This window comes from Macaca mulatta, chromosome X (genome assembly GCF_049350105.2).
Source record: "Macaca mulatta isolate MMU2019108-1 chromosome X, T2T-MMU8v2.0, whole genome shotgun sequence".
Taxonomy (NCBI): domain Eukaryota; kingdom Metazoa; phylum Chordata; class Mammalia; order Primates; family Cercopithecidae; genus Macaca; species Macaca mulatta.
Genome location: NC_133426.1, coordinates 15,798,016 through 15,821,902, shown reverse-complemented (window position 1 = coordinate 15,821,902; position 23,887 = coordinate 15,798,016). Strand labels below are relative to the sequence as shown.

Here is a 23,887-nt window from a genome sequence, read left to right as displayed (position 1 = left end):
ATTAAGTTATTATTGACTACAGTCATCCTGTTGTGCTGACAAATAGTAGGTTTTATTCATTCTTTCTAACTACTTTTTGTACCGATTAACCACCACTGCCTCCCCCCATCCCACTACCCTTCCCAGCCTCTGGTGGCCATCCTTCTACTCTCCATGTCCATAATTCATTTGTTTTGATTTTTAGATCTCCCAAATAAGTGAGAGCATGCAATGTTTGTCTTTCTGTGTCTGACTTATTTCACTTAACATAATGATCTTCAGTTCCATCCATGTTGTTGCAAATGACAGGATGTCATTCTTTTTATGGCTGAATAGTACTCCACTGTGTATATGTACCACATTTTCTTTATCCAATCATCTGCTGATAGACATTTAGTGTGCTTCCTAATCTTGGCTATTGTGAACAGTGCTGCAACAAACATGGGAGTGCAGATATCTCTTAGATATACTGATTTCCTTTCTTTTGGATATATACCCAGCAGGATTGCTTGATCATATGTTAGCTCTGTTTTTAGCTTTTTGAGGAACCTCCAAACTGTTCATGGTGATTATACTATTTTACATTCTGTGGGTATGTCTTTTCTACCTGACTTTTTCTTAAGTGTCCTGAGGTCAGAAGCTTACATCCTCTCCTCTTCTCTTTTTCCTGTCTCCCTAAAAATGTTCCAGGTTCCTTGCTCTGCTAATCACTTATTTCAAAGTAGGGACTCGGCAAATACTTGCTAATTAGTTGATGAATAGTATGTGACTTGCTGATGTGTCTCTTATTTACAACTTCTCACAAATGAGTGAGAGAAGTTTCCCTTTTACACATTAAGTCAGTAAAAATCATTCTTCAATAGACTGACAAATTTGCTCCTCTGACAATATGGGGCTCAAACAATTGTTTCCCACTTCTGAAAACGTCTGTGCTTCATTTTTCTTACGCAAACATTGGAAAGGTCACAAAATGTTCTCTGTGGCAAGATTAATGTGTCAAAGAGATTCTTGGCAAGTAGAAGTAGCTGGCTCCCACACTCAGGGTTGGAAACCTTTGCCCACAGAAAGGTATGTCTTTTATTCAAATATGGGCAGTTTGTTTATTTTTAAGGATCCAGCATTTCAGCCCTTATTTGTCCATAATTACCTACGGAAGTCTGTAGGAATTGTTGCATTACAATATTTTTAAACCTCCACTTCAATCCTAATGTATACTATGTGGAGAATACTGAGGTAAAGAAGATAATTAAATGAACCAAATGGTCTCTAGGGTAACTGATACATTGCCTGCCTTAAAATTAGAATTCTACCTGATAAGATTTGACAAAACTATTAAACATCAACTTTATTTTCTCCTGAGAATAGCACCAAGAATTTTTCTGAACAACTGAGGCAATTATTAGCTGGCTTGTGTGATGATTATAACCCAGAGCAATGGAATCTTATCTCTCTGAGCTATTACTCCACAAATGGAGAACTTACTGGTCTTTGGTGCCCATCCAACTGTTATCTTTAAGTATGTAACAGATTGCAGTTATGCTTTTCTGTTTTCTCCAGGATAAATATCTCCAATGCTCCTTTTCACCTCTTCTTAATATACTCTAGTTTCCTCTGGGTGTCAATGCAGACCTAGGATCAAGAGATGTAGTTCCTAATGGTGATTCTACCAACTAGTTGTATGGTCTTGGATGAATCATAGACTTTGCACTTCAGTATTCTCATCCTTGAACAGGAGATAATTCTTTACTGACAGGGAGCTCATGGGGATATGTTAACAAAATAGCTAGAAAGAACCCTCCAGAAATTAGGTATTACATTCCCCATTACTTTAAGAACTGAGGTGCTACACTGAATGAACAAACAGAACTCATATCCCACTTCGCTATTCTACCCTCCGCAAGGGACTTGCAATTCTTAGCCTCAAGCTTTTGAGGAACCTATAAAGAAAGGAGTAAGGAGTCTTTGTGGTCATTTCAAGTAATATTGAAAACATCGATGAGGGAAGACTGGGGAGAAGTGGAGTAAAGTCACATCCTGTTAGAGAAGCTAAGGAAGAGTCAGAAGGTATTCCTCCAATAGGAACAAACAAAGGAAGGAGACCAGGGAGGTTCTAGAACTTTGGGTGGCTTGTTGCATTTGGGGAGTATTAATGTTTGGGGATCTTCATGTTGATTGTTTACTCCGGCATTCCTCCATCTTTTGGCTCCTTTTCTTCATTGCTTTAATTTGTGTGTGAGCACCAACTTCTTGGAAAACCTCTATGATTCAGAGAGACTGAAGAAGCTAAACTGGGGAAAAGAAATGTCTTGGGATTTGCTTTTGGCTCAACAGGGAGAGGTAAAGTGTTGGAGAGGGGTGAAACTCTAGTTTGTCCCACCAGGATGGGTAAAAAAGAGCAGTAATAGGGGGCAGGTGAGAACTTCTGTCCCTGCGTGGAGGGAACAAGCTTTCCACTTTGGAGCTCACAGGACTGAGTGTGTGATTAACAGGGCGTGGAGGGGTGAAGAGCTCCAGCAAAAGGGCAATTAAATAAATAATTCCTCAACTTTTCTGCTGTCAGACATGGGCAGGAATGTCTGAGGGACTAAAAGAAAAAGAGCAGAATCACTGGGGAAGTCAGGGGATGGAAGGAGGGGAAGAGAAAAAAAGGAACAAGAGAAAAAGAAAGGAAATTGGAGGATAGGAGAGAAGGAGGCAAGGGAGAGGAGGAGAGGAGAGGAAAGGGGAGAAGACAGAAGAGATGGAGAAGAGAAGAAAAGAACAAAAGTTATATTCCATCTAGCAACACAAGTTGGGCCAGTTCCCTGCAGAAAACATTCATCTGGACCTTGTCAGTCTACTCTGATGCCCAAGAAGAAGCTGGAGTAAGGGTGGTGGGAGGTTGGAGGGGAAGTGGGGGCACTTAGGGAAGTATACCAACTCCCATTCTTTAAAAATCCTTTAAGAACAGAGCTTTAAGAAAGTAATAACAAATTGAACATACAACTACATTGTATGTATGTTAATGTATAAATTATATATATGTACTGCTGTACTAATATATTAGGTACAATTTCATTCTACGTTACCAGGAATTATTGTTAATTTCATTCGTTGTGATGGTGGCATTGGGTTGTGTAGAAGACTACCCTTGTTCTCAGGAAATATACACTGAAATACTTAGAGGTGAAAGGTGAGGATGTGTGCACCCTACTTTCCAAAGCTCAGCAAAACAAAACACAACAACATCCACACAGAAAGAAAGAGAGAAAAAAATCTAGAAAATGGTCATTGCTGAATGTGGGTGGGTATTGTACAAGAGTTCATAAACAAGTCAGGGAGAAAACATATGCTAAAATGTAGAATTTTTAAAAGATGAGCTAACAGAAAAATAAAATTTTAAAGACTACTTTAAATATTTTGTGTGAAATATTTTATCCTAGTTTATTGACAGTGAACCTTTTGCCATCAGAAAAGCTTATTGTAACTATGATGTGATTGAATGTGTCATATCTGATTAGAGCCTATACCAGGAATGAGGCAAGTGTCCTCTCTGTCATATTCATATTATTCTCTTAGGCTTGCAATTTTAATATCATCTACAATCTGTGGGGTTTGGTTTTGTTCTATTTTGTTTCAGCAGGAATATTTTTAAGCCACTTGCCCATCTGAGGAGGTTAGTTTAATTAAAACTAGATTATGCACAACACACATCAGTCGGCAATGCCTTCTCTTAAGCTAAAAGTGCAAAGAAGAGTAATGGTGTCCTATCTGAGCCTTCTAGATAGTGGGCCACTCACTCCTGCTGCCTGAGCCACACATGGTAAGGAATCCTGTGATGTGGGTGAGCCTCAATTTGGATACTACATATTACTCATGTTTAATTCATCCTTATATTAAAATAAAAATCAATATAAATAGAGGCTTTGGTACTTTCCTCCCTTACCTGTCGGATCAGGCCACATCTTTCCCGGAGCATGTGAAGTTCACTTTGGGGTTCATTGTCCCAGAAGACACTTTCCAGAAAATTTGGCTAAGGCCTCAAGGATTCTCTTCACCCCCATATACACGCCTTGCAGTTCCCTATGGCCTGAGGCCTAGAGTAGTGTCTGGGCTCTTTAAAATATTCAGAGGCCTCAGGGCCAGCAGGGTTCATCTGAGTGAGACCTTGATCTTAGAGCCAAGGTGAAAAATGGCACCAGTGAAGGACTAGAGACCAGAGGCTGGAACAAGGCTAGAGAAAGAGCTACTGACAGTGGGAAGGTACTGATCCTGGGATAGGAGGGATGTAGAAGCTTAGGGATAAAATGGAAAGAGAGATGCAATTAGTTGTTGGACATCTTATGGCACTTTCTCATAAGGAGTTGGGTAACTATTGACCCTTGGGCCAAAAATTAGTTTCAGCAGAGTGATCCAATTTCAGAGCTCAATGCTAACCCTGTAAGGGAGCCCATCAGAAGGGTATATGAAGGATGAAATACTACAGTTGCCAGTGGATATGTTTAAAATGACAAAGGAAAGTAGTAATCCATTTAATTTCAGTAGGTGTTCAAACATCCTGGCACACAGTGTTCATTCCTCAAAAATGTTAGGGACGAACATACATTTATAACTTGTTAAAATTTTATGAGCCAAAATGTTTGAAAAACATTTCGAAATCCCATTTACAAATTGTAGTTAGACAGAGCCTGCAATTACTCTACTGTGTAGCAAAGAAGCTACACAGAGAACGGGAAAAAACATCACAAAGACAAAGAAAAATCAACCGTGCTCTAGGTGGAAGGGATAATAGATTCAGGGTCATAAATTGCCTTTGTAAATTGTCATTCACCCCCAAACAGACCCCAAGGCAAGGATTTAGGTGCAAGTAATTATTTGGAAGAAGATGCCAGGAAGCACGGGGAGGTAGAAAAAACCAGTACAGGGTACCACAATGGGCAACTGGGGCACATTCTTGCTGGGAATCCCCCGAGAGACCACTGTGCCACCAAAGGATGAGGTGGGTGGGGTGTTTACCCACCAACTCTCCTCTCTGGTTGAGAATTGTCTGTTGGTGGTAATTCTGGGGCACTTCAGCCTACCTCAAACCTTTCCTTGGCCAGAGATCACCCTTGGTCAGAGAAACACAGGAAGCCTAGGCCTGTAAGTGACTTCTGAGTTGTGCCAGGGGATATGGATACCACCGCTCTGTACATTTTTTCTCCTGATCCAGTCAATTTATCAAACACGTATATAGAAAATGAAATATCAGAGATAGTTTTCAGTTTTTAAATATATTTCAAATCATTAAGGATAAAAATAGAATTTCTAAATTATCATAATAAAATGCACTATCATTTTTTTTCCAAAATAAGAATCATTACAGCTCAAAAATACCATCATGGCATATGAGTCACTGTGTCTAATTATAAAAATTTTACAGCACTAGATTTAAATAAATGTTTGGGAAAGGTTTTATAAATGGTGAAATAGTGGCCCAGCTTTGTAGCTTACTGGGACCACTGGCCCAGGAGGTTGATCCTGGCAGTGTTGGGGAGGCATCTCCGTATGGTGCAGGAGTCCAAGATGGGGAGAGAGGGACTGGAGGGACTGGGAACCCTGCATTCTAGTCCCACTTCTATGTTTAACTATTTTTGTGACAACATGTTGTCTCCGTTTCTTTTTATTTTTTGTTATTTAACAAAAACTTATGTAGTACTCACTGTGTGCCTAGCACAAAGTTCTCAACACTTTTCAAGAATTAGAGGAAGCTGGCCGGGTGCGGTGGCTCACGCCTATAATCTCAGCACTTTGGGAGGCCGAGACGGGCAGATCACGAGGTCAGGAGATCGAGACCACCCTGGCTAACACGGTGAAACCCCGTCTCTACTAAAAATACAAAAATTAGCCGGGTGCGTGGCGGACGCCTGTAGTCCCAGCTACACGGGAGGCTGAGGCAGGAGAATGGCGTGAACCCGGGAGGCGGAGCTTACAGTGAGTGGAGATCGCACCACTGCACTCCAGCCTGGGTGACAGAGCCAGACTCCATCCCAAAAAAAAAAAAAAGAATTAGAGGAAGATTTTCCTCTATTCCTACTACATAATACTAGAAGATATGTATTACTATTGTCACCTTTTTTTTTTTTTTTTAACACATAAAGAAACGAAGGCACTGAGAGGTTAAGTAACTTGTCCACGGTCACACAGCTAGTAAGTGAAAGAGCTGGGGTTTAAACAGAGACCGTCCAGCTTCTGAGTCCATACTTTAAACCACAAGATTTTGATGCCTCCATTTTCTTCATGTGTGAAACAGAACTAAAGATACCGATCTTACTTACTATGATGAGGAGTTAAATGAGCTAAATTTTTCAAACGCACTTTGAAAAACAGCATTATTTAAATCAGGGGTGCCCAATCTTTTAGCTTCCCTGAGCCACACTGGAAGAAGAATTGTCTTGGGCTACATATAAAACACACTAATGATAGCTGATAAGTTAAAAAAAAAAAATCTCATAATGTTTTAAGAAAGTTTACAGATTTGTGTTGGGCCATATTCAAAGCCGTCCTGGGCCGCAGGTGGTCCGCAGGCTGCGGGTTGGAAAAGTTTGATTTAATAAAAGGTTATTATTGTATTTCCTGAAAAGGAAAGAGAGTCCACTAGAATGTCAACTGGTCAAGATTTCTACGACAACCTCTTGGCTCCCTTATGAACATAAATAGCAGTCATGCTAATGGTGCACTCACTCTTTTGACTAGGAATTGTAACATGTCATAAAGAAGTCAACATATATTATTTAATTACAACATTACAAAAATTACAACAGTCCTATGATATGTTAAACATAGATGATCCTCTCCCCATTTTAAAGATCAGGAAACTGAAGCTTCTAAAGTGATTTGCCCAAAGTTACATACATAGCTGACAACTGGAAGAACCAGGGCTCAAACTCAGACATTTCTTCAAATTTAATGCTTTTGAATTTATCTCCACTATGAATAATAGTGATGTACTAAATGTGATCCCCCAAAATTAATAAATAAAACAAAAGAAAGCAAACAAAGGAAAATGACAAAAATAAGGGGACTTATTGCTTAACGGGCATAGAGCTTCAGTTTGGGAAGATGAAGAAAGTTCTGGAGATGAATGACGGTGATAGTTGCACAGCACTGTGAATGTCCTTACTGCCACTGAACTGTACACTAAAAAATGGTTAAAAGGGCAAATTTTGTTATGTATATTTTACCCCAATACAATTTTTAAAAGAAAAAAAAAAATGAAACAGGCTGGGCGCGGTGGCTCAAGCCTGTAATCCCAGCACTTTGGGAGGCAGAGACGGGCGGATCACAAGGTCAGGAGATCGAGACCATCCTGGCTAACATGGTGAAACCCCGTCTCTACTAAAAATACAAAAAACTAGCCGGGCGAGGTGGCGGACGCCTGTAGTCCCAGCTACTCGGGAGGCTGAGGCAGGAGAATGGCGTGAACCCGGGAGGCGGAGCTTGCAGTGAGCTGAGACCCGGCCACTGCACTCCAGCCTGGGCGACAGAGCGAGACTCCGTCTCAAAAAAAAAAAAAAAAAACGAAACAGCAAGAAAAGAAGAAAGGGAAGAAAGATGAAATAGTTTTTAAGCTTGTTATCATGCAACTTCAGGGGTATCTTAAGAACTAACTGAAATAGTTGCTTTGAGTCAGCAAAAGTATCAACAAGTAAGGCAGTTAAGAGGCATTTAGCTATTTTGAAGGACGTTTTTCATTCAAAAAAAAGTATTATCAAACTACAAAGAGCTTATTGTAAAAACTTAGTAGAGAATTCTAAAAACAAACAAAAATCATCTGTAAGTTTTGCATGTCATGTTTTGATATATTTCCTTCCAATTTTTCCTTTTGTCTTTTGTACAGAATTGAGAGTATACAATTCTGTATCTTTTCTTAATGATCTATAGCATAAACATCTCCCAGTTTCACACAGATGCCCAAGACCCTGCTAGCCAACAGGCAGTGCCCTGCCCTTGCTTCTGGGCACCATGACTTTTCAAAGAACCCTGGTGCTCGCTAGAGGGCAACGTCCCTGCTTTCACAGGTTGTTCCTACAATTAGCTTCAGTGCAACACATCATGCTAAAATGACACAAAGCACCCCCTACTTGCCAAAAAGTAATACCTCTAGTATATACAAATCCAAATACAAAGCATATCTTAAGCAGCTACTTTTGCATGGTCCTGTACTAGGTACACAAGAGTTCAAACAAAGCATAAGCCCTGGACACTCAGTGACACTTTTGCTCTTTCCATTTTGGAAATTAAGAAGGTTGTTGTACCCTGAGTAACAGGAGTATCAGTTTCTAAAGAGTAGGGTCTAGGTCTTGTTCATTTTCTGCCTACTTTATTTATGAATTAAATAAATGACTAAAACTAAAAATCTAGAACTATTCATCCAATTTGTCTGGCCTATAATGTCTTCCTTTCAGATAAGGAAATGGGTTCAAGATGCTCAAGATAATCCATTCCTCCCCTGGCATGCTCCTAGTCACACACACTCCTCTCACGCCCTCTTACCCAAAATCACTGTGAATACCAACTTATTAGCCTTTTCCCAAGAGATCTCTAGAGCCAAAACACTTGATATTTCTCTCATCATTTCAAGACTAGAAAAATCACTGGGGGTAAACAAAGAAGTGATTCTCCCAAACTCAATTTCTCTTTTTGACAATTTTAAGGCAACTTGCTCACATGAGCCTATAATGAAAAGACCTTAGAGAAAGCAGCACTTTGCATGATGGAGAAACATTAAAAGGAGGTGGTGAGAAGCATCTGTTTACACCTTTACTTCCCCAGTGAACAATTTACAAGGCCCTGCCCTCATGTCCGCCACCCATGGAAATTGGAATCCAGCTAAACTTCCTTTAAAACCCTCTTATTTGTTTCATTTAAACAACTGTTAGCATCACACAGGACCCAGGTCACGCTGGAAAAAACACTTGGCTTAAAGACTTCGGCTTGATTCTCAATTTCACTGTTTGCTAATCGTGTGATGTAGAACCCTCATTTCACCATCTAAAAACAGGGATAATGATAAGGATTCCAAATGATCTAAAAAGTTAATGTTCATGATATCACGGTGCCTCAAAACCCTGAAGCATCACACAGATGTATGCCTCCTCTTCACAGTATTCCTTAGGAAGTCTGTCCTGGCTAACTGGAAAGGGGTCGTGGATTCCCCGAGGTCCTACTCCATTCATATAGGAAATTCTCACTGCTAAATAACCACCTCAGAAAGCATGCACACTCTACATCAGGGACAGTTAACTAAGACCCACTGACCAAGTATGGTCTACTGCCTGTTTTTATATGGCCCGTGAGCTAAAAATGGTTTTCACATTTTAAATGGTTGAGAAAAAAAAATCAAAAGAAGAACATTTTGAGATGTAAAAATTTCATAAAATTCAAATTTCAAGGTACATAAATAATGCTTTATTGTAGCATCACCGTGTATATTTGTTTACACATTGTGGCAGATTCCACCCTACAAGGGTAGAATTGAGCAGTTACAATGGAGACCGTATGGTTCACAAAGCCTAATATGTTGCAGAAAAAGTTTGCCAAAAGTTTTACTGTTTCTGTTATTCTCTGACTGTCCACACCAGAGCTGTTGGTTCCTTCTTTAAACAGAGGTAAGCTCATTTTCCATCTCACACAGCACTGTCTGTTAGACTTACTATTTTGTGATAATGAAGATAATAGGCCACTGACCCCTGTCGTTGGTCTTCCAGTACTAAGCACTCATCGCTCAGGATGCTTCGTCTAACAGCACAGTTAAGCACTAATTTGGCATCTCAGGCTCTGCTTGGCACTATGGATATAATAGTTCCTGGCCATTGAGGGTTTAAAATCTAAATGGGGAAGCAAGATACATCTAGGAAAAGCCCTTAATGAACCGTATAAGAATACTGACATACGCCTTTATGAAGAGCTCTTAGACTAGATGCTGCTAGCTCAGCATATAAAGTGCTGCTATCCTGGTACAGACAAATGAGTCTATGTCTAATTACAAATCTGTTTTATATGTAACTATGGAATATAAAACTTAGAGGTCATAGAAGAGGAGACAGACCAGAGACTGAGGCCCAGAGAGGTCCCACAGCCAGTTAGCTGAGAACCAAGACTAGACCTGGGTTTCTTGATCCCCAGGTCAGCAGAGATGTTTATGTTTACCTATAGCACTTTAGATGCGCAGGTCTTTTTAAAGCACAAGTGAAGAATACTTAAAACTAGATATTGACTGTACTTGTCTTCATCCCACAGTACATGTATTCCTTAAATCATCATTTTAAACTTCAATTTCACTTCTGTTCACATCTAGGAAAGAAACGATGCCAAATTCTGATTTTTCTGGTTTTCTATGATGTTCCCAATCATTTAAAGTGTAAAGGGAGAAGAAAAGATAATAATGAAATTCTTAGAAATCTGTTCTGATCACCATTTATTTAAAAAGAAATAAGCATTTCCCATATGTACTCATGGGGTAACTACTGTGATTTTGTTTTTTTACATAATTTTCTATTGTTTTAAGATCATATTTAAAGTATTTCTCATAACAGAGGCCTGTGGCTAGTATGAAATAGCCTGACTCAATTAAAAAATAACCACCACCAAAGGGAAAAAAGAAACCTTGAAAATCTTAAAGTTGATCTGTAGTTATTCTATGTATATGTAGACAGCATGAAGAAAGAAGTGAGTCACATACTGTGACATTATTGTCACAGTAAATTCTCCTCACACTGGAAAATAAATTCTTTATGTGACAAATTTTGCATTTTCCCCCTACTTCTTTCCCATGTAATCTTTAGCTATCACCGCTGGCCAGCTGGCCTGAGTACAATACAAAAACAATATTAAAAAAAGGAAAGAAGACAAAGAAAGAAAGAAAAAGTAATAAAGATGTGAAGTTTAAAGAAATGTACCTTAGGAACATTCTGGCTTTTTCCTTCCCATGAAATTTTAGCTGTTATCAATCACTGAATAGCGAAATGTCATCTGTAGCTCCTGCTTATTGGGGCTAAAAGTCCTGGCTTAGTTTAAAGATCCCAGAGGCTTTGATGTACCTACATGGTTGGCAGTGTCCACTGCTGCAGGCATCAGTTGAGATTCCTGACTTACTCACTTTGAGGTTAGCCAGAACTCACTTCTCTCACTCAGAATTGCTGAGATAATTTGAGGCTGTGAATGTTGATCCCACAGGCCTGAATAGGTAGCTACGAATGCCTCTTTAAAGAAACTGGGTTGTGTGTCGTTTTGAGGGCAGCAGATCAGGTCTTTAAGGGAGGTAGTAGTAGGGGATGTTCTCTTTTTGATAATGGCAAACTGGTTTGTTGCTGACCAACTCTCCTGGAAGGAAAAGTTTTAAAAATCTATTTGAAAACATCAGAGAAATACCGAGGTCATAGGGATTTGACAGTCCAAAATCCTGGAGAGAAATGATGTGCAAAAACATGAAGTTGTTATTCAGCATCATTTCCCCCTTAAGGCATTAACCAAATGTCAAGCAGCAGCAGAGAAAGTGAGAGCTGAGCCCAACTTCCAGGAGTTTTAGGATGAAGGGGGACGATAAGTAGAATCCAGGGCCCACCGAGGAGAGAAGCCCAGGATAACACCTCAGGCTTTTAGTTGAGATGCCCGAAAGGGTAAGCCTCGGTGACAGGGGAAAACTAGAAATAGACCAACTCTCACAAAGACCAAAGTCCACCCTCCAATCTGTTCAATCCCTGACTGCATCAGAGGTAATGCCACTTCCTAATTACCTTCAAGAAGCAAGAGCTAATCTCTTCTGGAAGATAGCACCATCTAGAGCTTCAAATGATCTACAATTCTTTATACATAAATGTATAGAGGTCCTACATGTTAACAGTTACCAGAAAGGTATTTTAAAATGTATTCGGACTAATTCAAGAAATGAGACTACAAGATGGAACGAAATGAAAATTTTCGAATTGCAATATATAATAACTGAAATGAAGAATTAAATGGAAGCTTCAGAAGCAGCCTACACACAACTGAAGAAAGGATTAGAGAACTGAAAATGGCCAGACTGAAGTACGGTGAGAAACAAAAGATGGCAAATACAGGAAAGAGAGTAGGAAATTTATGGGACATGGCAAAACAGTGAAATGAAATTGTGCTTAAAACACTTCTCAGTAATAGAGGTCTGACTCTAGTATGAAATTGCCTGCCTTAGTAAAAGCAAAGATAACCAAAGGGGAAAACACTTTAAAAGCTTAAAGTTAACCTGTAGTTATTCTACTTATGTGTAGCCAGGACGAAGAAGAAGAAGAAAGACATAATAAGATAGAAGCAATATTTGAAGTGTAATGGTTGAGAATTTTCCAAAACTAACTAAAATGTTCGGGCCACAGATTTAAGAAATGCTATGAACTCCAAGCAGCAGAAATAAAGGAAACCATGCCTAAGTGCATCATAGTAATACTGCTGAAAATCAGAAATAAAGAGAAAAATCTTAAAATTAGTCCAAGAGAAAAAATCAATACTGGTAAAGGAGCAACAATAAAACTGACATATGACTGTCAGATACAGTAAGAGGACAATGAATGGCAACTTCAATGTGCTGAAAGATAAGAACTGCCAACCTAGATTTCTACGTCCACTGAAAATATCCTCCAAAAGTACATGAAACAAAGACACTTTCAGACAGACAAAGACTGAGAAGATGTGTACACTAAATGAAATACTGAAGGGAGATTTTCAGGGAGAAGTAAAGTGATCTCAGATGAAGCCACAGAGATGCCAGAAAAAATGGAGAACAACAGGAAAGGTAAATAAGTGGAATCTAAATCTAAATCTAAAGGTAAACGTGTGAGTATATGTAAAGTATGTACCAACAATAAAAATAATGTAGGTTTTTAAATCTAGAGAGAATTAAACTAGAGAATCACAATAACCAACAAAAAGGCAAGAGGGAATTTTAAATGAAGTTAAAAGTGTCCTATTATTTTTGCATCTTCCAGGAAGTAGGAAAGTTCCAATTTATAGTAGATTCTAATAAGTCAGGGATACATGCTGTTGTAAACTCTAGGGAAGCCCCTAAAAGAAATTAAGAAGAGTTTGTATAATTAACAAACTCAGAGACAAGGGAAATAGAATAATTAAAATATCTAATTTAAAAGAAAGCAAGAAGGGAAGGAAAAAATATTATGAAACAGGTGAGACCAATGGAAACCAAACAATTAGATGGCAGATTTAAATCCAAATATATGAGTACAATTGAATTTATGAGTGTCTGTGTTTATAGGGCAGAAACATGTAGCCAAATTACAAACAACAAATATATTTGTGTAAAGTCACAGATGTTGTGCATACTCACAAAATACTGACATTGATGGAGATAGCACAAAACTCATAATGTGAAGACATCCATGATAAATAGGTTACTAGGAGTCATCAGTTGAATAAGTATTTAAGATTACTCAAAACACAAGAAAACTTGAAATGCTTTGGGTTTTTACAGTCCAGATGAGAAAAAAACTTGATAATGGCTTTTCCAAGTTGGATGTTAATCCTAAACATATATATGACACTACCAATAATGAGATATGAAGCTGAAAGAAAGTTTTTCTAATCTCTCGTTAATAAAAAGCCAATTTTAATAAACCATGCTAGAAGACTGACCTCCTCTTTCTATTTTCTCTATAGAAATGGATTTTACCAAATAATGTCATTTTAAAGGGAGACAAATGAGGATGAAGCCAAAATATTTAAGAAAACAAGTATGACAGAAGTGTGTCAGGCAGTTATTTAATAGATATTATGTTCTTTTTCTGGATTTTATGATGATGGTGAAATTTACCAGCTTATTTAAACTTGTGATTTATTATGATTTCTAAATCTAATGTGTGATTTCTAAAGGTTTAAAAATATCCACTTTTCTTCCTAATTTTGTAGTCATAATTTTATTTGTTTTTTTCTTTTAAAATGCCCCCACCCCAAGAGTCCCCATAAAATCTGGATAAACTCTTGTCATCTAGGGTTGGAACCATTGTTCTCCTGCAATCACTCTGTTAATCATGAAAAGAAAGGAGCAATGTGATTTACAGACCATAATCCAGTATTCTGGGTTTACCCAGTAGGACCTACTAGAATTCATTCATTCCTTTATTCCTCTCTTCATGCATCCATCCATTCATCAATTCAACAAATGTTTATCAAGCACCTACTACAGGTTAGGGACTATTCTAGTATCAGAGAATACACCAAAGAATGAGATGGCCTCCCACTTTTTTGGAGCTTACATTCCAGTGGTGGCAGACAGACAGTAAACAAACAAATGAACAAAATAATTCTCAAGAAAATAATAATGGATGATATTTGCCCAAGAGAAATGAAGACATATATCCATACAAAAACTGTTCAAGAATGTTTATGGTAGATTTATTCATAATCACCCAAACCAAAAACAACCCTAATGCTCATTAACTGGAGAATGGATAAACAAAATGTGGAATATCTACACAATGGAATCCTTCTCAGCAATAAAAAGGAATGGATCACTGAAACGTGCAAAAAAGTGAGTTAAAAGAAGCCAGACTTAAAACAGCCACATACTATGTGATATCATTCACATGACATTCTGGAAAAGATCAGTGGTTGCCAGGATCTGTAGGTGGAAGAAGGAGATAGATTACAAAGGGGCATGAGAGAATTGGGGGGTGACGAAAATATCCTCTATCTTGACTGTGCTGGTGGTGGTAGTGATGTGACTGTATGTTTGTCAAAATTCACACGAGTGTAAAAAATTTATTGTATATAAACTACACCTCAGTAGACCTGAAAAAAAGAAATTGGATTATGGGATAGTACTGGTGATTTCTTCAGATCGAGTGGTCAAGGAAGACCTCCTATAGGAAATGATGTGTAATATGTGAAATGAACTTGTTCAAAAACCCTTGTTCTATTATTACTAGGAAATAAAAAGAAGAAATGGAGAAATTTTTTTTCTTTTATTCTGAAAAATATGTGTTTTAAGTGAGAGAGAATTTATGCAAACCCCACCCATAGGAGGACTTACAAGTTCAAAAATGTAAATTTAGCCTGTTTTCAAAGGATGTTATTGACAGGCACAGTTCAAAAAACCTCAGCAGGGAGCCCTTTCCGGCTATACTCTATGTTTTATGATGAAGCTTGTGCTTTCCTTTTTGCCTCTGTGCATATTAAGTTGCCAGAAATGATACTTAATTAGTCACATAAAAGCCTAACACTTTAAAAGATAACATGTGAGAGACAAGGTCAAAGTGCTTTGCTGCCCTTCTCTCCCGATCCACTTGAAAGAGCCTTGCTGGGAAACCTCACTTCAACAGCACCTGCCCTCTCATCACTCCCAGAGGCTGCTGGCAGCTGTGGTAGTTCCATTGCCATGGAGAGACATGAGTTGAGTTTCCTTCCAGAGAGGGGCAGCGTGTGTTTCAGAAAAATCAAACTATACAGAAGTTATGAACTGGCAGCTCATGTAAACTGGTTCCAACAGAAGGACTTTCTTGTAAAGCATTTCTAGAAGGATGCTTTACAAGAAATGAAATTAAGTAAGTCTTCGCTTGTGAGAAAGGGGCCAATCTCCTTGAAATCAATGAAGCTGGGCCTCTAGAGTGGTAGAGGAGCCTTTAGAATTACTGGGGTGACCCCATTAGAAGGGGATTACCCTGGAGTCACTCAGGGTATTTTCCTTCAGAAGGGTAGGTTTTGGCATCAGTAGTTCCCACTGTCCAGAAAAGGGAAATGGAATCAGACTCTGTGTCTGATGGTTTCTGAAGAAAAGTTTCCAGTTCCCCTGAAGGAATTAAGACTTGGAATGAGGATGAAAGGGTTCTTTCTAATCTGACTCCATTCTGAATTTGTTGTGACAAAGTTAAATCCCATCACCTCTTTTGGGCTCTGTGTCAAACAAGGGTGTGAACTTCAAGATGACTTTTACTTCTAGCTGCTGGACTTTATCCTTTTGTCACTGCTCAAACATCAACCAAGGTGTCGTTATTGTACTCTTACTGAATGCAGAGTGGGCCTGGCTACTGTAGAAGACACAGATCCCTCTGAACTACCCCATATGATTAAGGAAGTATAAAACAAATCTCTAACAAAGACCTAGTAGTACAGGATAGACTAGGCATTTAATGAACAATACAGGCAGAAACATCTTGGGAAGGGAAAAAAATCAATGAAAGCAAAAGATCAGGGAATGCTTCATAGAAGAGAAAGGACTTGAACTATCCCTTGAAGGACTGATAGGATTTGGGTAGATGGAAAGCACAGGGCCCAGCCATCAGAGAAGGGGAAATGAAGTTAGAGAGGGGAGAAGTCTGGCGGCACACGTGGGAGGCAGTGAGAAGAGTTTGGCTAGAGCAGTGTTTGTTCTGGCAAGTCTTGGGACAGGAGGATATAAAAGAGAGACTGGCAGCTGGAAGAGGACCTACAAGAAAGAATGGAAAGATCAGACACAAGTTCACAGTGGAGACCTGGAAAGCTGACCCCTCATGTCTTTGGAAAGTCTCAAAACCTCATCAATGGGATGCCTAAATTCCCCAACCCTGTGACTGCAGATGATATGGGGCTGCTTCATTTCTTCCCTCTTCACTTGTGTGTGTCTTCCAACAGAAGATATTTCCCAGCCAGAAAGAGCCTGTGCAGCTGGGAGGCATTTGATATTTGCCTATCTGAGGAATTCCTGATACCCTCTGTGAGAGAGAGGAGTAAACGTGTATCCTGGGGAAGAGAATTGGACCCCAAAGCATATAGCAAACTGTTTTCTAAACTGTCCAATAGCGCCCTCTGCAATGACTGAAATGTTCTGTATCTCCACTGTCCAACAGAGTAGCCACTAGCCACATGTGGCTACTGAGCACTTGATGTGTGGCTGGTGTGATGAGGAAATGAAATTTTCCATTTCATTTAAATTAAATGCAAATTGAAATAGCCACATGTGGTTAGTGGCTACCAAGTTAGACCATACAGCTCTAGATGTTGGGAAAGCTACAAACCATGTTATCACATACATTCCTTGCAGAAAATTCAAAGAATCTGTACTTCAAGAAGCTTGCAGAAATATCACACCTTCCTGTTTCTTTCCACATTCCAAGTAACAAAGAAACTTATAACCAGTCTTTCCATAGAATCAAACAAGAATCATGTTACAGTGGAACCGCCATATCCATCTGTCCTTAGAATCCATTCTGCCAGCCACATTCGAGTAAAAATAACACTGAATAATAGCACTGAAGCAGGCTTAATATAAGTTGGGCATTGTATATGTTGTCAACATGAAATTCAGCTTTAAACCTTATTGGAAAAGAAAACACAAACCACTCTCACCCTTTTTCTGTTGAGGGTCCAATTCAGATCTCAAATTTCATTTACATAATAATGAGGCACCTAGCACAAAGGTGGACATCTAATAGGAACGACCAATATGTAAAAAATATCTCCATCTATCCAACCATTCATCCATCTATCCACCCATCTGTCCACTCATACATGTAACCCACCCAACCAGCCAGCCAGCCGTCTATCCATCCATCCACCCATCTATTTATCCCCTGAATCTATTTACTGACTCACAAAAAATAGTTTTTCTCTCATCTACCCAGATGAGAGCTTAATAGAGAACAGATGAGCAGATGACTATGTGATACATTATTATTATTATTTTGAGATGGAGTCTTGCTCTGCAACCAGGTTGCTCACTGCAACTTCTGCCTCCTGGGTTCAAGCAATTCTCCTGCCTCAGCCTCCCAAGTATGAGATTATAGGCACCTGCCACCACACCCGGCTAATTTTTGTATTTTTAGTAGAGACAGGGTTTCACCATGTTGTCCAGGCTGGTCTCAAACTCCTGACCTCAAGTGATCCACCCACCTCGGCCACCCAAAGTGCTGGGATTACAGGCGTGAGCCACTGCACCCGGCCAGTACATTATGTTTAAGAGTATGCTTTCAGATTAATCCTCAAAATAGAATGAAGAATAAGAATGAGGAAAATTGTATGCATTAACTAAACATAATTTTAATTAGTCGGTATTTATTGATCACCCATTTGGTACAAGAAAACTTGTGGGGCACTATGGAAGATTTAAGAATATATTAAAAATCTCTGCCCTCTCACATTCTTAATAATCTACCTAAAAATGTAAAGCAATGAATATGTGAGAGGCTAAAATAAACAGACAAACAAAACAGTTCAAAACAGCAATATAAAAGGTGTCACAAGATAATTCATGTCTCAGATAATAAGTCTGATATTTCAAGAGGGTCAGGAAATTTGAGCTAGAATGGCTCAACTTAGGGTTTTAAGGAGGAGATTTGAATCAGATTCTGAATGATGGAGAAGAAGATAGAAAAAAAAATCACAAGATTTTAGAACTTGAAGGGACCATAGAAATTGCCTAGCTCAACTCCATCATTTTATAGATGATTAAACTAAGGTCAGAGAGTTAAGTGACTTAGTCCCACTTTCTCATATGGGTAGTAATGGCAGGAAAATGTCTAAAATACAGGTTTGTTGATACCCATTCCTAGCCCATACGCCACATGGGATGAGGAATACAGTCTGTATTTAGGAAAGGAGAAAGCATGCTGGAGAGTGGGTGGGACACAGCATAAGCCCAGAAACAAAGCCAGGAACACATCAGTGCAACCACTGTGTATGAGGATATCAGTGTGTGTGTAAGGACAGAAAGCATGGGAGGAGAGGGAGGATGGGGATCAATATTGAACGTGCTTGAATGCAAACCTGCAACTGCTCAGCTGTGCAAATCCCCAGAATTCTGGTTTCTGGGACTGCCTTGAAGTCTCCCTTTTACCCGGTGATGCCAGTACAAACTTTTCTAGAAACTTGATATTCTTTTCATATTGACAGACTCGAATTCACCCAGTGATGGGGGGAAAGGAAGCTGGAATGAGGACTGGCAATGCTGGGCAACGTATAGGGGGCAGGGATGGATGATTATCACTATGTGCTCCACTCATGCCTCAGAACCCTGAATTTAGTAGACTTAGGACAGGGCCTAGGAATCTGTATGTTTTTAAAGCTCCCCTGTGATTCTGGTGACCATCTGGTTTGGAGGGTCTTCTGGTTCATTCACTCTTTCACCAATCTACCTAATACAGACTACCACCTTGAAAACTGGCAATATTTAGTAAATATAGGCCCCTATAACCCAGCAGTTTCACTCGCAGACATATACCCAAGAGAAATAAACACTTATGTTCCCCCAAAGACAAGAATAAGAATGTCCAGAGCAGGTTATCGCCATCCCCCAAACAAAAAACAACCCAGTGTCCATCGGTATTAGAACAACTAAATAAACCAAAGTATATTCATACAATGGAACACCACACACAATGAAAAAGAATAAACCACTGTTACACGTATCAATATGGGTGACTATCACAGAGATAATGATAAGCATAAGAAGATAGATGCAAAGGAGTACTTGCTATATGATTCCATTTATATGAGATTAAAGAACTGGCAAAAATAACCTATGGTGATTGAAATCAGAATAGTGATTGCCTCTGTATGGGGGTATTAACTAGGAAAGGGCATAAGAGAAACTCTGGAGGATGCTGGAACTGTTCTATATCTCCATCTGGTTATGCAGTTCTATAGACATATGCAAAAATGTGTTGAGCTGTTACTTGTTCAGTTTACTGTGTATATAGATTACACCTTGTTGAGAAGAAAAAATATAGAATTTATATTCACCCTGCCAACCTCATGAGATATAAGATAGAAGAATCCCATTGCTTTCAAAAATGAGATGAATAGAAAAGTACAGTCTTAATCATTTAGCTCAATACCTATTCTTTCTGTTGGAATTGGTTAGATGCACTGCCTGTGATTCAGGCAATCCATCAGCTTTTAAAAGACTTAGCAAAACACCAAAAGTTAGCTATATGGGAGCTTCTAGTAATTTCTGAACTTGGCAAAGACAGGCAGTAACTACAAACTTACTGGGAACACACTGGAGCTGCGAAGGAGTGCAACCCGGCTTTTGAAAGAGCTTTCCCTTTCTGTTGATGGTGGACTTGGTCTGCTTTGAAACTCCAGAGTTCCCTGCAGCTGCATCTTTACATTCCATGCCCTCACTTTCCTTTCTGTTTTTCTCTCCAAGAAGAGAGTAAACACCATCTGTACCACTGCACTTCCCAACCCGGAAACCAAAATCTCTCCTTCCCATTAAGAAAATTACCCTCATCCTGAAGAGCCCTCGGCCATTGGTAACAAGCCACAGCCCTTCTGCCACCTCCAGAGTTTGCCAGCCATGAATCAGTACATGAAACTGTCTGTGGTCATTGGTATCTGTGGGCAGATGTGCAGGGTAGGAGCAAGCCAAAGGGGAATGGAGGGGATGGAGAAACGCTGTCGAGTCGGTACAATGTGAAAACCTTACATCTATGCTATTACTTTTCAGTCGTTGAAAATGTCGTGTGCTGGGCAGTGTGCTTCAGGTAGCTAAGCATAAACACATGTCCATAAATACTGATAACGCTATCTTTATTTGTCCATTACTCAACAAAGCCAGATCACCTGAGGACTGTTTGTTCCTCTACAAAATGAAAATCCAGCACCACATGTATTAACATGTGGGACATTTTCTTCAGAGTATAAACTTTCAAGAGCAGCGTCTATGCCTTTTCTGGAACACTCTCAAATCCTTCTGTCTCTTTAACACATAACATACAGTTGATTATCAGTGAAAAATTTATAGTCTCAGGTTCATTGCAGCAGTTTTTCTGGGTTTGACCATACGGCCTATGCTGTGTCTGAAAGTCTCTTCATTACTATGTCCAATTCCCAGAACACAGAAGCGCACAAAGTATGTTATTTGTGTGAACAATCTGCAGCTATTTCTTGACTTGTTAATTCAGGCAAGTGTTTTTTTACCTGCTAGACACTTGATAAATGTTCAAAGAATGAACATAAAGTTTTAAGACTGAATAAATGTAAACTTTTATGCAATGTGCTCACACAAGAAATGCAATTTGCAAATATGTATATTTCCCAGAATAAAAAACTGTAGTGAACTCCCTCTTTCTCCCCACAATAAGCCCCAAAAACATGGTATATGGAAGTATTGTCAATAAAGATATTAAAATTAGAAATCAACCTTGAATAGAGTTTTCTCCAGAAAATTTTAAGAACTCAAATAATGCTTGCTTTCATTTAAGAGAGACTTAGAAAAAACGGCACACAATTGTTCTATCACAGAGAGTCAAATACAAAACCAGCTGTGAGGAAAGTTAAACTGTCTGAGGAAAATGAATTTCAGAGAAATGAGGCTTATTTTCTCCTCTTGGTTATTTCTGAAAGAACGTTTTGAAGAAATCCAGTGGAACTTTCCTGTTCTCTGAGGGGTTTGAATTGCTTCGAAAAAACATTTGCCTGAGGTGTAAACTCTGTTGGGCGTGATTGTCTTTCTCACTGGTCAATTAATTTTGCAAGGAGGGAGAAGTTAGGTAAAGGCAATGCTAAATAGATATGTCTCCAGAAAAAGACACCTCAGTTTTCTGCTTAGAGATTTTATTTTTCTCATCTGTCTCCTTCTGTCGCCATCATTCACTTACTTTTCTTTCTTAAACCAATATGTTACACTCCAGAAGTCATCCCCACAACAAAAACCTGCCTGGAAGGGAATCCGTGTTTGAGTAAAACTTCCCTTGTGCAATCAGCTCCCTGTCCCGACATGGTAGGTCGTTTACCCAGGCGTCTACCTCCCTTGGAGAGCATGTAACTTTCAGCCGGTACTTACCTGTCTGCCGAGAGCGCCGTGAGTGTGAAGACAGACACCCCAACAGAGGTAAGCTGTATAAAGGGGATCAGTTTGCAGCCAATCCTGCCAAATAGCCATCTGTCAGCCAGGTACCTGCTGGCATCCACTGGAGCACACGTTATTAGGAGGAGCAGGTCTCCCAAAGCCAGACTGGAAATGAACAGGTTTGGAACGTTTCGCATGGACTTGACTGTACAGAAGATCTTGATCAAAGTGATGTTGCCAATGAGGCCTATCAGAATGATAACCCCATAAACTGCAGGGATGACATAGAGGATCCCCGGGTGGGACCAGTCGTCGTTCACGGGGAGTTCCACACTGTGATTGGAGATGTTGCAGTGCACGAAATGGTCCACTTCCAAGTTCAGAAGGAAACAGTCATTTAGAGCCATCTCTAGATTTTTTTCCCACCTGAAAGTTCCCTTAGATGCTATTTCTTAACTATTGATTTTGCAACCGAGTGAAGATGAAGATGAGATCTGTGCTGGGCTCTTTGTCTTCTTTAATAAAAATACTCTGAGTCCATATATACTAACTATGGTATTCAAAACTCTCTGTCACTATTTTGACACTGGTGCTGCTCTGGCTTTCACATGACCGGTGCAATACAACTCTAAATTCAATAAGTTAACAACAACAAAAACTTAGCCACAGAAAGGCTTAGAATTAAACCCACTCTGCGTCAGTTATTTCTACCTCCATTCTAGTCTGAGTCTCCCTGGCTGCAGTTTACTAAGAACTTTTGGCCTGCTATTTTCCCACAGCGTCTTTCCTGATATTTAGAATCTGGAGGTTTAAAGTGGGTAGAAAAAAACTGCACTGAGAAATCCTCAAATCCTATAGGCAGGATGCTTTGCACGTCACGGGCTTCACCAGCAAACGGCAGCTCCGCTGAGCCGAGGCTTTGAAGAGGAACCAGTGTTACTTATAGACAGAGAATGCCAGCCCCCTGCTGGACACTTCAATCACTGCCCAGTTGCCTGCTTTCTCCAGATGAGAAGCAACCAGCCGACTGCAGTTCCTACCTAGCTTAACAGATACCTTTGGCTTCTCATGTAAGCACATAGCACCCAGGGTAGGTATTTAATAAATGTTGCTAGCATTCTGCAAAGGCACTGGAAATCTTTCTGATACCATCCCCATGAATCCAGATGGGAATTTACATCTCATTTTCTCTAATTCATTAGAATGACATGTTAATATTGCTATCAAATGAGGTCTGTCTTTGAATTAAATGCACACTGATGCACAGGGTGTCCGTGTGTGACTTATCCCACTCAGTCTTCCCACTGCCTCTTTGAACAGGGACTGCTCCTCAGAAACACATGCACAGACTCACACCTTAAACCTTCAGCAACTGACATCCAGAAAAGCCAGAAGCACAATGCACACATGCTCTTTCCTGTAGATTTGCCAAGCCATTCCTATTCTGTTTACCAGGGAGAAATTACATTGGGAACCAGCTGTATTCTTAACTCTCAAAGATCAATAGTCTTTTGCAGAAAAATGGGTCTTTTCTCATCAGATCTAAAAATTTTATGAATTGGCATTTTGATGCAGCTATTTGCATTTTTGAATTGAATGTTTCCATGTTTTATGGCAAATATCCTCTTTATAGCCCTGTGTGGAAAATAAAGAACTATGAAAGAGTGATAGATACAATACTGAGGAATTGAGGGGGTGGTAAAAGAAGTAAGTTGTAGTTGAAGGAGTGCTAGAAAAAGCTTCATTGAGGGAGTACTATTAGAATCAGGCTTAGACCTTTAGCTAACGACTTCTAAATACATTATTAGAGTGCGTCTTTATGGCTTATGTGAAGCCAGCTCTTCCAGGTACACGGCGTGAAGCCAGTCACTAACAGGTAAAGTCTCGTTTTTCAGAACCCATAAGGAATGACAAAACTTGCACTTACCATGCCAGGGCCCACAAAGAAAGTCCCCCAAGTGTGTTGTTATGGACATTTCCAGTGGCAGGTTCCAACACTGAGGCTGCTGCCATGCTTCCTATGTAAATATGAAAGAGTCAGCGCTCCTCTCTGCCAGCAGGAGGGAGACTGATGCTGCATGGCTAGAGGTGGAAGAGCTTCTCGGCAGAGATCAGTATCACCAATAATGAGCCGATAGC

At 39.6% G+C, this 23,887-nt stretch overlaps 1 protein-coding gene across 1 annotated transcript in view; it reads right to left on the bottom strand.

Moving 5' to 3' along the window:
* GRPR (gastrin releasing peptide receptor) overlaps positions 1 to 22,808 on the bottom strand; it is a 31,045-nt gene extending 8,237 nt beyond the window's left edge. The window contains 1 exon segment of the mRNA NM_001278448.2: positions 21,743 to 22,808. Within this exon segment, the coding sequence (NP_001265377.1) occupies positions 21,743 to 22,155 (413 nt within the window). The 5' untranslated portion in view covers positions 22,156 to 22,808.
* Positions 22,809 to 23,887: the final 1,079 nt, after the last annotated feature.